Source organism: Perna viridis, chromosome 8 (assembly GCF_037379345.1).
Source record: "Perna viridis isolate PV_CMFRI_1.1 ecotype Kerala chromosome 8, ASM3737934v1, whole genome shotgun sequence".
NCBI lineage: Eukaryota > Metazoa > Mollusca > Bivalvia > Mytilida > Mytilidae > Perna > Perna viridis.
In genome coordinates this window covers 17,583,796-17,599,515 of record NC_142452.1, presented here as the reverse complement: position 1 = coordinate 17,599,515, position 15,720 = coordinate 17,583,796, and the positions used below count along the sequence as shown (strand labels likewise).

At 35.5% G+C, this 15,720-nt stretch overlaps 1 protein-coding gene across 1 annotated transcript in view; it reads left to right on the top strand.

Moving 5' to 3' along the window:
* The window catches only part of LOC148609580 (nuclear pore complex protein Nup160-like), a 41,942-nt gene that overhangs the window by 22,066 nt on the left and 4,156 nt on the right, over positions 1–15,720 (top strand). Inside the window, exons 20-30 of the mRNA XM_088540447.1 lie at positions 513–580; positions 2,765–2,921; positions 3,804–3,959; positions 4,821–4,953; positions 5,319–5,414; positions 10,655–10,749; positions 11,100–11,302; positions 11,786–11,952; positions 13,814–13,883; positions 14,442–14,552; positions 14,999–15,125. Coding sequence (XP_088396573.1) covers positions 513–580; positions 2,765–2,921; positions 3,804–3,959; positions 4,821–4,953; positions 5,319–5,414; positions 10,655–10,749; positions 11,100–11,302; positions 11,786–11,952; positions 13,814–13,883; positions 14,442–14,552; positions 14,999–15,125 — 1,383 coding nt within the window. The remainder of the gene's footprint in view (positions 1–512; positions 581–2,764; positions 2,922–3,803; positions 3,960–4,820; positions 4,954–5,318; positions 5,415–10,654; positions 10,750–11,099; positions 11,303–11,785; positions 11,953–13,813; positions 13,884–14,441; positions 14,553–14,998; positions 15,126–15,720) is intronic.

The following is a 15,720-nucleotide window of genomic DNA, read 5'->3' as shown; positions in this document are numbered from 1 at the left end:
TGAGCATGTAAATGACGGACACCAGTGTTTGACTTTAACTTCATTTGTTCGGAGGTCAACAGGACTACTTCAGATGTAAAATAGGTAGTCCACAGACGGTAATGACGGTTCTGTTCTTAGATCTTATGAAAAATAAGGCAAAATTTAGATAGTCCATACGACTTCCATGAAATTTTTTTAAGGAGTCCTCTCCAAAATTAGGGTGGCACAGAACTACCGGACTTCTGTTAGTTTCATTCCCTTGGGTCATGAAACATTTTGTCTGCTGAAGTTTGATAAAAAGGTCGTCATGGGCTGTTTGAATTTCGAGAGCCTTACTTGCCCGATAAGGGCCTCATCTAGTTCGGTTTATCGGTAGATCAAGACTGGTACAATATTGTCATCTATTGTACACTAAACTGGACACTTTGAGGCAGCATGTTTCAGTAAATTTTGACCTTTTAAAAGCTAGTTTATCATTTAAACTTCTATTGAACTCATTACCTAACAGGATGAAACTCTATGAATTTCAGGGAATTCAACATGAGACAGTTAGCATCCTTAGAGTTAGGACAAGGGTATATTGGAACACAGAAGGGAGGTAAGTACCAAATTCTGCTTCTTATCTTCTTGCATTGTTGCTTTTTATTGCATTTTTTCGCTATCTTGAACTATACTCAGGCAAAAATTCCTCACCTGAATCAACATAGCTACTACTAAACACCTGTCACTAATATCAGTACTGAGGTAGCCACTAGAAAACACCTGTCACTAATATCAGTACTGAGGTAGCCATTAGAAAACACCTGTCAATAATATCAGTACTGAGATAGTTGACAGAAAACACCTGTCAATAATATCAGGACTGAGGTAGCTAATAGAAAACACCTGTCACTAATATCAGTACTGAGGTAGCCACTAGAAAACACCTGTCAATAATATCAGTACTGATGTAGCCACTAGAAAACACCTGTCACTAATATCAGTACTGAGGTAGCCACTAGAAAACACCTGTCAATAATATCAGTACTGATGTAGCCACTAGAAAACACCTGTCACTAATATCAGTACTGAGGTAGCCACTAGAAAACACCTGTCACTAATATCAGTACTGAGGTAGCCACTAGAAAACACCTGTCAATAATATCAGTACTGATGTAGCCACTAGAAAACACCTGTCACTAATATCAGTACTGAGGTAGCCACTAGAAAACACCTGTCACTAATATCAGTACTGAGGTAGCCACTAGAAAACACCTGTCAATAATATCAGTACTGATGTAGCCACTAGAAAACACCTGTCACTAATATCAGTACTGAGGTAGCCACTAGAAAACACCTGTCAATAATATCAGTACTGATGTAGCCACTAGAAAACACCTGTCACTAATATCAGTACTGAGGTAGCCACTAGAAAACACCTGTCAATAATATCAGTACTGATGTAGCCACTAGAAAACATCTGTCACTAATATCAGGACTGAGGTAGCTACTAGAAAACACCTGTCACTAATATCAGTACTGAGGTAGCGACTAGAAAATACCTGTCACTAATATCAGTGCTGAGGTACCGACTAGAAAACACCTGTCACTAATATCAGGACTGAGGTAGCCACTAGAAAACACCTGTCACTAATATCAGTACTGAGGTAGCGACTAGAAAATACCTGTCACTAATATCAGTACTGATGTAGCCACTAGAAAACACCTGTCACTAATATCAGTGCTGAGGTACCGACTAGAAAACACCTGTCACTAATATCAGTACTGATGTAGCCACTAGAAAACACCTGTCACTAATATCAGTACTGAGGTACCGACTAGAAAACACCTGTCACTAATATCAGTACTGATGTAGCCACTAGAAAACACCTGTCACTAATATCAGTGCTGAGGTACCGACTAGAAAACACCTGTCACTAATATCAGGACTGAGGTAGCGACTAGAAAATACCTGTCACTAATATCAGTACTGAGGTAGCGACTAGAAAATACCTGTCACTAATATCAGTACTGATGTAGCCACTAGAAAACACCTGTCACTAATATCAGGACTGAGGTAGCCACTAGAAAACACCTGTCACTAATATCAGGACTGAGGTACTGACTAGAAAACACCTGTCACTAATATCAGTACTGATGTAGCCACTAGAAAACACCTGTCACTAATATCAGTACTGAGGTAGCGACTAGAAAATACCTGTCACTAATATCAGTACTGATGTAGCCACTAGAAAACACCTGTCACTAATATCAGGACTGAGGTACCGACTAGAAAATACCTGTCACTAATATCAGTACTGAGGTACCGACTAGAAAACACCTGTCACTAATATCAGTACTGAGGTACCGACTAGAGAGCATCTGTCACTAATATCAGTACTGAGGTAGTGTGGGAGATAATGGTAATATTGTATTGGTTAAGTTCTTGATAAAGAAAAAAGAAATAAATGAAACATTGTTCTAGGATTGTTACTGAGGTATATTAACTTTGTGTATAGCTATTAATCATGTTAAATTTGATTCATTCTTCTACTGTATATAACTATGATTTATGTAAGTTTGTGGCTTGGGTTAAAAATAGATTTTCAGTCTTTGCTTGACATAAGAATAGCCGTGTAAGGTTTATGTTATGTCCACACATTATTTGTGTTATGTTTTGTTCTTTTTCTGTTTGTTTACCTAATTAAAATATTTCAGCGTAGTATTTCTAAATTACTAGGATTTTGCTATTCATTTTTCACTAAATGGGCCATATTCGTTGATTTACAGTATATTATTTCAGCGAGTCAAAATGTGACCATTACTGAGCTGTTTCTGATGGATGTTGGTGGTACAAGAGCTAGAACTGAATTGTCAAAGACAGGATCAATTGACGATGAGAACACTGGTACATGGACAACTGGTGTATTGGGATTGGCAAAGTTTACAGCTCAGTTATTGTATCCTTTGATGGTGCTATGATTAGAAACAAATTAAAGTCAGTACCACTGTTAACTTCAGGAAATAGAGTTAATGTTTACACACATTACCTCAGGAAGTAGAGTTGATGTTAATACACTTGACTTCAGGAAGTTGAGTTGATGTTTATTACTTAACTACAGGGTTTACATTAATAGACTTAACTTCAGGAAATAGAGTTGGTGTTCCCTTGATTGAAAGACCATTATTTAAGTTATATAGTTCACTAAACAATTGATGAGGAGATTTTAACTCTTTATCATTTTCCAGTTAGTTAAATCTGTGTTTGATAGAATGCTTAAATCTCCTTGCCAATTGTCTGGCTAGCTACATAAGGAATTTCACTGGGTAATGGTGATTCAATCAGTAGTGGCCAACTCAGTTTCATGAAGTAACTTATACTACTCGCTATTCGACACTTATGCTCAAAACGTATTATTTGCAAACTTACTGGGTAGACATCAGTCTATCTGTCCATATGTTTTGTAAGCTGTCTTCTAAATGGTTAAATGATTACAACATTTCTAGTGCTCTGTTCTCTGTAAGTTATGGTACTTCTTCTAAGATCATTTACTGTGAAAGTACTTTTATCCATGGGTACCGATTTTAATGATTAGTTCGTGGATTATTGAATTAGTGAATTTGACACTCCATCATACAAATGAATGGAAAATTTCCTTTTCGTTGAGAACCAAATTTCATGTTTTATCAAACCCACAAAATCCACAAACAATAATGCTTTCACAGTAATATAATTAAGTGCATTCAGATACAATGCAAAAAAAACATACAATTGGTGGAGTTCTATTTTGAATAAAAGATTTTCATAAACTGTAGAGTTGTTTCCTTAGCAACACCATCAGATGGCCAATGAATGAGAGTTTTACATTCCCAGAGTTTCTTATGAAGACATGTCAGTACTTACCCTTACAACAGTATGTTAACCAGCTGAGTATCTGGTGTGAAATGAATGCAGCATCACATAGATTCATGCTGGGCATGGCTTATTTACATTTTGAGTGAGTTCTTTTTACCTCTGTCTGTAAATAATCTTCATGTACATATATAATGGTATATTGTATTCCTCCTACCACATTCACATATTGTAGAATAATTCAAAACACTTTAGGGATTTTGATGGTTTTTTGTACCAGGTCTTTATTGATTTCCATTGATCTCTGATTTTGAGACTTAATTCAATTGATATGTACATGTATTTTATCTTAAAATAATTCAATATGTTGATTATAACAGGGGTAAAAACTAGAAATACAAGCTGGTAGCCCAGACCAAATTTTTGTTTAATATTTTCTCTACGATCAACTAAATTTTACCCAAAAGTTAGGTAGCCCAGCTCAAAATCTAGTAGCCATGGGCTACTGGGCGACTGCTAATTTTTATCCTTGAATAAAGAGATTGACAGATCCTCAGTGTGTCCACAATGATCGAATGAGATGTAATGTCATAGATTTTTTTATTGTAAAGGACTGTTCAAAGGAATTTATATTGCATGGGGCTTAATACTTATACATTATATAAAAAGATCATAAAGTGATAAGAAATCTTTGTTTTGTTTTAAATTGAATACACTGAAACCAGCTAATTCGTATTTCAGGATATGAATTAGATTTCATTACTATTTATTTTTGGGACCAACAATCTCTTTAACATGTATTCCGATACAAAGAGACTTATTTGTGGGGATATATTCACAATTATATCTTGTTTGCTAGTGAAAATAACTTGTTTGCAAAAACAGGTTGGTTAAAAGCATTCTAACAACATTGAAAACGTTATTCACATCAAATTTAATGTGATACAAAGGAATTGAGTAGAAACATTTTGTACTCTTATGCATCCACTGTTATATTATGTTTCAGTGAGCCTCAGAAAGCTGCAAAATGTTTCACAGAGGCAAGAGAGGGTGTAGCACATGAACCTTTCCTCCATCAAACTATCCTACAGAGTGATGAGGAGGAGGTGCGAAAGTTAGAAGTACTCTTCTATCTGAAGGTAAGTTTTATGTTGTGTTACTTGATTTTAAAACAATTTCATAATTTGTACACATAACTTTCAGTTCAGTTTCATTTTTATTCAGTTCTAAGTTTCAGAGTTACTGGAATTGAAACATTAATAAAAGGGGCAGGCTTATCATGTGCTGTTATATGCATTAAAGAAAATTCACAATTGATACAGAGGTGACTCAAATGAAGGCCCTTAGCTTCAAGCTAATAGTTGCATGTGAAAAGAAATTATTGTCACATTGATATAGAGCACTTTCCATGTTTCAAAACAAGTCATCATTTAATTCCTCAATTGTATCAGCTCTTTTATATTTTACATATTGATAGCAGTTGGATATATTTCATTTATTTCAGGTTTTGAAACAATTTGAGGAGTTTGGAGCACCAGATGTTGTGGTATCTTTTGCTAAAACAGCCATTAGTATTGCTGATGATGATGACCCAGATGTGGTAGGTTAATCTCCCTATCTATATTTTCTATAGAAAAAAAAAATAGTATTTTTGAATTAAAAGGTTCATATGGTAAGAAAATTTGTTGCAAACTCTTCATTTTTTTCTCACTTTTATTCTTGTTCTATCTAGATTTTTACATTTTTCTTGATACTAACCAGTCCTTCACAATGCTAACTGTTTTTATTTGGCAGTCTATCAGGCTAGTGCTTCTATCTCTGGTAAATAAGATTTTATTTGGCAAAATATTATTATTGATTTGCCCTGGAATTTTGTAGTCAGAGAAATGCTGGTGCTTTTCAAGACATACTAATTTACTTTAATCTGGTTTATATATTTACTACTGTATAGCAGGTAATTTTCACGGGTGCCAAATTTCATGATTTGCTCTATAAATAGAGGTGTTAAATTTTCAGTATTTTTTTTCCATCTTGAGATTCAGTGAAATTGACATTACATGTAAATATCTTGACTCAAATTTGGTGAGCTTTTATTTTTGTGATTCCCAAAACCTTGTGATAATTTCCAGCTTAATGGTATTAAATTGTCCACAATAATAAATTTCCTTGGAAGCTTCAAAGTGTACTGCTATATTTGCAGTTGTAGAATTTGAGATGACCTTTACACAGTATGACTGATGTATTTATTGTCTGTTGTAGGCTACACTGCGGTCCAAAGTATTTAAATGTGAACTGTCTGTTTTAGATTACAATGTGGTCCAAAGTATTTAAGTATGACTTGTCTGTTGTAGATTACACTATGGTCCAAGGTATTTAAGTATGACTTGTCTGTAGTAGGCAGCACTGTGGTCCAAGGTATTTAAGTATGACTTGTCTGTTGTAGGCAGCACTGTGGTCCAAGGTATTTAAGTATGAATTGTCTGTTGTACGCAACACTGTGGTCCAAGGTATTTAATTATGAATTGTCTGTTGTAGGCAACACTGTGGTCCAAGGTATTTAAGTATGACTTGTCTGTTGTAGGCTCCACTTAGGTCCAAAGTAATTAAATTTGACTTGTCTGTTGTAGGCTACACTGTGGTCCAAAGTATTTAAGTATGACTTGTCTGTTGTAGGCAACACTGTGGTCCAAGGTATTTAAGTATGACTTGTCTGTTGTAGGCAGCACTGTGGTCCAAGGTATTTAATTATGAATTGTCTGTTGTAGGCAACACTGTGGTCCAAGGTATTTAATTATGAATTGTCTGTTGTAGGCAACACTGTGGTCCAAGGTATTTAAGTATGACTTGTCTGTTGTAGGCAACACTGTGGTCCAAGGTATTTAAGTATGACTTGTCTGTTGTAGGCAGCACTGTGGTCCAAGGTATTTAAGTATGACTTGTCTGTTGTACGCAACACTGTGGTCCAAGGTATTTAATTATGAATTGTCTGTTGTAGGCAACACTGTGGTCCAAGGTATTTAAGTATGAATTGTCTGTTGTGGGATATACAATCCTGTTCTTTTAGCTGTTTCTTCGAGATGGTTGACCTGGTGTTGGGAATCTTGAAGACGATGCGATAGTGTGCATATGTCGTCTGCAAATTCGAGGTCTTCTGGACGAGATGTTAGTGTCCATTGTATACCATGAGGGTCGTTGTAAGCTGTTGTTGCTATACAATCGATGACTATGAGAAAGAGAAGGGGAGAGAGAATGCATCCTTGCCTTACGCCAGTTGTTACAGGGAAAGGATCTGTCAATGTACCAGCATGTATGACCTGACAAGAGAATTCTTCATACAGTAACTTAATCATGGAAATAATCTTAGGTGGAATCCCATAGTGTCCTAGAATGTTCCACAAGACCTGATGATCTATGCTGTCAAATGCTTTCTGGAAGTCAATAAAGTTTAGATATAGGGATGACTGCCATTCGATCGTTTGCTCAATAATTATTCTGAGTGTAGCAATCTGGTCGACACATGATAGTTCTTGTCTAAATCCAGCTTGTTCATCTCTCAGCTTGCTATCAGTCTCTTCTTTCATTCTTTGTAAGATTATACTGCATAAGATTTTACTAGGAATGGACTAAAGAGTTATTCCCCTCCAGTTGTTGCAATTGGATTTGTCCCCCTTTTTAGGTAGTTTTACCAAGAGTCCCTTTTGCCAGTCTTTTGGAATTTTTTCTTTTTCCCATATCTGGTTTAATAGCCCAAGAAGATATTGAATGGTAGTGTCATTCATGGACTTGAGGGCTTCTGGTGGTATGCCATCGATTCCCGCTGCTTTCCCATTCTTAAGATGTTTTAGGGCTTTTCTTACTTCATTTTCGGTAATTTTGTCAGTCTCTATGTTAAGTGTTGGACCTTCTTCAAGTATTGGTGGATTTGTTGGTGGTGGTCTGTTCAATACCTCACTAAAGTGTTCTTTCCATCTGTCAAGCTGATCTTCTAGCTTTGTGAGGGTATTGTTGTTTTTATCTTTGACTGGTAAATTTTCATTTTGAGAGATCTTTCCACTGAGTTGTCTTGTGATGTTATACAATGTTTTGATGTCTCCTTTTAAGCAGGCGTTTTCAGCTTCTACTGCTAACTTTTCAGCATGGTTTCTTTTATCTCTTTTACAGCTTTTCTTCACTTCTCTGTCTTTTGCGCTGTAAAGGTCTTGCAGGTTTTTCTTTTGCTGTCTGGTTTTGGCACTCGTCAACTTTTCTTTTATTTCCCTTCTTTCAGATATTGTATCCCATGTTTGATCTGACATCCATTTCTTTCTTTTCACTTGAATGAAACCAACTGTTTCTTCGCATGCTTCCAGAATGGCTGTCTTTGTTGAGTTCCAGATGTCATCAATATCATTGTTCATTTCTTCGTTGTCAAGATCTAATAAAGTACTAAATCTGTTCCTGAGTGTAATTTGGAAGTTTTCTTTCACTTTCTGATCTTTAAACTTCTCAACATTAAACTTCCTGTTTGTAGTCTCTCTTTTCTTTGTTGTTAAAAGCTTGAGTTTAATTTTTCCAATTACAAGGTGGTGATCTGATGCTGCGTCTGTTCCACGTTTTGTTCGTACATCTTGTAATGAAAATCTCCATCGACGGCTTATTGTTATGTGGTCTGTTTGGTTTTCAGTGTCTCCAGATGGTGAAATCCAGGTGGTTTTATGACAAGATTTATGTGGAAACCAAGTACCGCCAATTACTAGACTGTTTATAGCGCAAAAGTCAGCAAACATCTCTCCGTTCTCATTCATTTGCCCTATTCGATGTGGTCCTATCTCCCTTTCTCTACCTCCTCTGTCATCACCTACTTTGGCATTCAGATCTCCTAAGATGATAAAGATGTCTCTTTTAGGAACGGCATCAACATCTGATTGTAATAGGTTGTAGAAGTCATTTTTATCATCTTCGTCTGCGGTGTTTGTTGGTGCATACACCTGTATAAATGTTGTTTTCTGGAATCGAGTGTCAAATCTAGCTGATATCACTCTTGCAGATATTGGATTCCACTCCAAAAGCGATTTCTTGGCTTTCTTTGTAAGCATGAATCCCATGCCTTTGTCATGTATGTCGTCTTCATTTGGATTTCCTGAGAATATGACCGTATGACCTGAAGATAGTGTTGTCATTCCAGCTGTATTCCATCTTACTTTGCTGAGTCCTAGAATTTCGATATTGTATCTATCCATTTCGTTCGCAATTTGCAAGCTTTTGCCACTTTGATACATTGTTCTAACAATCCAAGTGCCTATGGTTGTTGGTTGTTTTGGTGAGAACAACTTCATCAGCTTTCGCGTCATTTGCTGTCCTCAATGTTTGGTTTGGTCCTCTTTCTCTAGTCGTTGACGAGTCCGAGGAATGACTTTTACTGTAATCGTTTCTGTAACCATTTGTATCCACTAGTGGGGGGTTGGCCCTCTAGCTTCAGCTTTATTTTAATGTGGTGGTCAGCAAGTCCCTCACATGCTTTTGTATCAGAGTTTGCTCTCCTAGATAGGTTCCCTACCATGGGTGACGACTCCTTTCGAGCCGGGTTTTATATCAGAATTTCCTCTCCTAGACAGGTTCCCTTCCAAAGGTTTGATCCCAGTCTGACCATCGTTTTCTGTCTGGGTTGTCTCCCGTAGCCTTTGACTCAACAGTCCATCACAAGGCAGCAATCTATTTAACCCATAGGTGGGGCAAGGTTGGTGAGAGCCAGGGCATGTTCCACGTGCCGGTGGGCCTGCACTCTGCACTTCTAGGGTCCTTGTTACTCCGAGATCCCCTTCATGTTAGCCTTGAGTACTAGACCCAAGTTACCGTGTGTTACCTCGGGGAGGCAAATTGAAGGAGTCTTGGTAGTGTAGAGGCTATGTACTGGCAGAGGAAGGCTTCTGCTTACGCTGCTCCCCTTTTCGTCTACAAGTAGACTAGCCAGCGTCAGTAGCGATCTAGAGACGTTCGATCACTACTGCACTAGACGCATATCACTACCCTGTGGCTTCACTGTGGTCCAAGGTATTTAAGTATGAATTGTCTATTGTAGTCTACACTGTGGTCCAAGGTATTTAAGTATAAATTGTCTGTTGTAGGCTACACTCTGGTCCAAAGTATTTAAGTGTGAACTGTCTGTTTTTGATTACACTGTGGTTCAAAGTATTTAAGTATGACTTGTCTGTTGTAGGCTCCACTGTGGTCTATGGTATTTAAGTATGTCTTGTCTGTTGTACGCAACACTGTGGTCCAAGGTATTTAATTATGAATTGTCTGTTGTAGGCTTCACTGTGGTCCAAGGTATTTAAGTATGAATTGTCTATTGTAGTCTACACTGTGATCCAAGGTATTTAAGTATGACTTGTCTGTTGTAGGCTCCACTGTGGTCTATGGTATTTAAGTATGTCTTGTCTGTTGTACGCAACACTGTGGTCCAAGGTATTTAAGTATGAATTGTCTATTGTAGTCTACACTGTGGTCCAAGGTATTTAAGTATGACTTGTCTGTTGTAGGCTCCACTTAGGTCCAAAGTAATTAAATTTGACTTGTCTGTTGTAGGCTACACTGTGGTCCAAAGTATTTAAGTATGACTTGTCTGTTGTAGGCAACACTGTGGTCCAAGGTATTTAAGTATGACTTGTCTGTTGTAGGCAGCACTGTGGTCCAAGGTATTTAAGTATGACTTGTCTGTTGTAGGCAACACTGTGGTCCAAAGTATTTAAGTATGACTTGTCTGTTATAGGCTACACTGTGGTCCAAGGTATTTAAGTATGACTTGTCTGTTGTAGGCTCCACTTAGGTCCAAAGTAATTAAATATGACTTGTCTGTTGTAGGCTACACTGTGGTCCAAAGTATTTAAGTATGAATTAGAATTAGAACATAATGAGGAGGCATACAAGGCTATGGTTGATAATCCTGACCCATCAAGGTAGGGTTTCAAGTTCTATTCTCAGATGCTATTACTCATCTCATAGATAGGTATAGCCTGATTTAAAGCAGTTAAAATTGGTACATGTAATATTGTAATATGGTCAAAATCATTTAAGCTTAAAAATCAGAGGAGTTATTGATATATGTGTACAATTACAAATTATTTTTTTACCTTATGCAATGTTTATTTTGCACTCTGATTAACTACATACTAAAAATTACTTATATCTTTTAAGATTTTGCTGCTCCAAAAATTGTATACCCACTCCATGTAAGTTCTATCACTGTAAAATCATCTTAACAGCAAATTTTACTGTTGATTTGACATGAAAGTTTTAAATTTTCTAGGAGGAAGGATTGTTTACGTCAGTTGCTTGTGACTTTGAGTGAGAGAGGAGATCTCCAGTCGATTGTTTCCTTTCCCTATGTTGATCTAGAGGATGATGTTGTCTCCATCTTAGAGAGCAGGGCCAGATCAGTAGATCTTACAACACAAAATTACTATGATCTTTTATATGCTTTCCATGTCAACAAAAGTAATTGGAGGAAGGGTATGCATGATATTCATAACATATGACTTGTAATCTGGGTTATATACCCTTATACAGGTATTGAAATTATTGTTAGTTAAATGTACTTGGTTTGATTGATGAAACTTCAAATTACTGAGATTCAAGATTTCTTCAACAGACTTCATAGATTATAGTACAAGTGAACATGCTGATTTTGGTAGCCAAATCAAAGGTTATGCGAGTACAAAAAATTTCTGGTATGTGGACATGTATTTAAAGCAGACATGATTTTTTTTCTGCTTTTTAGGAGAATTCTGCTATTTCAAATCTGGATTTTACCCTTACAATTCTTTTTTACTGTATATTTACTTCCAATTTCACTGATTTCCACTTTGTAGACCTCGTAAAATCATGTCTGTTAAAAGAATGGGAATTTACATGTCTTCATTATCATTACTGTATTGACTTTTTTCAGATGTTAATTCTTTTATTTAAATGTGACAAGTCTTACTCTTTTTTTAGCTGGCAGTGTAATGTACGAGCATGGAATGAGGTTAAGTAGAGAATGTCCAGGTAAACGAGGTTTGGAGAGACAGTCCCAGTGCTATTTAGCTGCCATTAATGCATTACGTCTTGTCAAGCCTGACTATGCTTGGATTGTTAAACCTGTACAGTCACCTAAACCTAAGGTTAGTTTGGGTTCAGGGATTAAAATAATAATGATTGTTTTCTGATATTTATCTTCTTTTGATTTTGTACATGTAGATGGTAAAACATACCTAATTGCCTGGTTTCCTGATTGAAGGTACTTAAATCACTCTTCAATTGTCTCAGGATGTGGTTCAGAAGAAATGGCTTCATGTTTTAAATTTTTTTTTTTTTTTTTTGGAGAAGGTACTCAGCAGATTACTTAATTTGATTGGAATTAGTTAATTAAAGTGCTTAAGTATCTTTTTTCACTACAATAATTCACTTCAGTCATTTGAGGTTTGGTCTTATATTATCTTTTTTTTTCATTCAAACATTCTTCTTCCAAATTTCCACTTAAGGTCTCTAAATGTTTATTCCATTAGTACAAAAAAGAAGAAAAATTTTTAAAAAGTTATGAAATCATCTTTTTCATCCATATTAAATTTGGCTTCTCCATACTGCAAATACAAGAACAGAGAACGGTATCTGTTAAAAAAAAATATTTTAACCTAATGATTTTAACAAGTTGATTAAAAACTTAACAAATTGGATAAATGCACACAATCTTATCAAAGAAAAGTTTTTAAAATTGCTTTTATTGTTCACTTATTTTAGTTTATTTCATAAATGTTTTACCAACATGATGTAAAGTGTTTTTTTTTTTAATTCCACGAAGCTGATGGACATGGTCAAACAGATATTCAAATGAAAAGATAACTTAGTAACCCTTTACATGAATATTTGTTTGAATTTTTTGCAGTGTGCTCTGAAAAGTTGAATTTTAACCCTTGTGCAACCACCATGTTCATGTGAAGCCAAGAAAAACTATGTTCAAAGTGACATATGTCCTGAGACAAAAAAACAACAGCATAAATTTAGATGGGAACATCAACCTGAAATCAAAAGCAAAATAGATTTTAAGTACTTCTCCGTCTAAGAATCAGGCAAAATGTGTATAAGGTGTGGCACGTGAAGAAAAAATACACAGAGATTTTATTGCATTTATCAAGTATTTATACCTCATAACCTCAAGAAATTACTGTCAAAGTGTTTGTAACATTTGCCTTTTCAAGATATTGATAGGTCAAATTTAGTTGAAATGAAAAATGGCGGGGAAATTTTCCTGCACTTTTTCCTTATATAAGCGCCCTGTGCAGGTCAGGCTGTTAAAAGAATAGCAGCGCTAAGCTTGTCGTAAAAGGCGACTAAATAGTGCTCAGAACCCTAGCCAGGGGCTAGAGTGCTCTGCCCACAGAGCAACTGGGATGTGTGCCCAGGTGGTTGAATGGGGTACCCCTGGCGTGTTACATGCTGGGGTTGTCGACTATAATACAGAAAACCTGACCGCAAACCATAGTGGTGCACTACGTTGGGAAAGATGCCTTGTTCCTCGCACGTTAAAGAACCCTACTGTGGTATTCTCCCGGAGTAGGAACCATAGGGCTCCGCCACAGGAGGCTAAATTGCCCGACCCTACCCACCTCTCCCTATTTCCAGTGGCAATCAAAATTTGTCGACCCCATTGTCCTTGTGTCCCATCCCTTTTTCATCATCATTTCATGTTCATTTTATCATTAATTTCATGTTCATCATCTGAATATAGCTGAAATATTGCTGCTCGGACGTTAAACCCCAACAAACAAACAAACAAACCTTATATAAGCAGTCAAAAAATATATATGTTACAGATGCTTCAGGATAAATTTAAATAGCCGTTCAGTTGTTTAACTGGATGTATTGAATATATTTAAGGCAAAAAAGACCAAATTGAAAATTATGATGTGCCACCCATTGCCTGATTCTTACACAGAATTGTACTTAATGGCTACTACTTCCTCAACAAACTTTGTCTCTTTGTAGGTATATCAGGAGGATATGTTAGGTTATTCTCCTAAACGATGGCATGATGGTGACGAAAAGGAAGAGCATAGTAAGTAATCATTAATACAGTTGTGTTTCTATCATTTGAAGTCTTACATGTACTTACTAGGGTTTATTTAACTCTCTGAAACATGATATGCATAAAAACTGTACATTTTTTTTACATTTTTCATAGAACTAGTAATAAGACATTTACTGCGGTTAAGAATACATCTTTTTAGTTTTTGTCAACAACCGTCACACAAAAAATTGCAACATTTGTTTAGGAACGCCATGGAAACATGTTTAAAAGTAACAAATGAATTTATAAATATAAATGATATGGTAATAATATGTTTTCCATATTAAATACTTCATTATTAAAAGATGGTTTCATATTGTTTGGAAAAGTTGTTCCATTTTTGAATATTTTGAATTACTTATTAGTAGTTTTCTAAAGTGAGAAAATTTGATTAACATTTTTGCCAAAAAACTTAAAATTGCTATGAATAATGCCCGTAATACCTTCTTAAGTTTTGTATTAAGAAGTATTGTTAATATGAGTAAACAAAAATGTTATTCTGGATTTCCTTTTGTATTTCTGGTCTCATTTTTATTCATTATTCAGTGTCAAAGAAATTAGAGATTGTAGAATTAGCAGATATTGAGAAGGAGTATATGTTGGTTGATGCCAGACTGAGACTGATTGACAAAGAGTCAGAACTGTCTTTTACACCAGGTATAGTTACACATCTGATATTGTTACAGTCAGTGATGATTTCTTACCACTATTTGCTAGATTTCCTCGTTTTTAATTCTGGAGTTAACTGTAGTTAATCTATATTTTACTGCTTATTCAATTCCGATTTTACAGATATCCTCTTCACTGCTGTGATATTGTGAAATTATGTCTCCTCGACTTTGATGGAGAGACATATTGGTTTTGTCCAGTCCATCTGTCTGTCTATCCATCATACCTTTGTAAATACAATTCCTTTTAAACTACTGTACAAAATTTCGTGAAATTTTGTAGGTAGTCAGGACATGATATGTATATATAGTTTTGCATACTGCCAGGAAATTATAATCCACTGAATTTTTTAGGAATTATACTATATGAGAGATGGTATAGAAAACTAATGCTGACTTAAAATCATTTGACTATTTATAACTTTATCTTGTCAGGTCCTACATCAGGAGCAGATGAGATAGTGGGACAGTTAGTTAATGTTGGATTGTATGATAGGGCTATCCTCATATGTCAGCTGTTCAAAATCAAACTAAATACTGTGATGGAAAGCTTAACTTTTAGGTAACTTAAATAATTATTCTTTTTGGTCAACTTATGAACTTAAACCAAAGACTGACACAGTGCTGAGTTATCATTTGGTAGACACTTTACAAGTTAATCTGTGTCAGGAACTTTTAAGATAACATCCATATTTTCGTATGTGTTATTTGCACTACACTTAAAAGAAAAGTTGTGTTTTTAAAGAAAAGATGAGATGTTACATATTGTTATCAAGCTAATTATCAGAACTAAAAAAAAACTAAGTGCATGTATTTGAAATTTTTTTATAATTTCACTTTCATCATTTATTTTTTTTTTGTCTTTAATGTTTTCCTATATTATGAGAATTAATTTGTTATACAAGGTTGTTATTGTGTTCTTAACCCTTTCACTAATGACCTTGACTATATTACATATTGACAAAATTTGCTAAAAAGTGACTTTGGAAGGACTCCGAATTCTTGTCTTGTTTTCATTTTTTTTTAGGCAAGATTGTGTAGATCTAACAAAGTTCTGTTGGGCATTTTCAAAGATTCTAAAATCTAATTTAGGCAAAAATCCTTCAAATATATCATCTTCATCATTGCTATTATCATTTATAATTTCTAGAATCTAT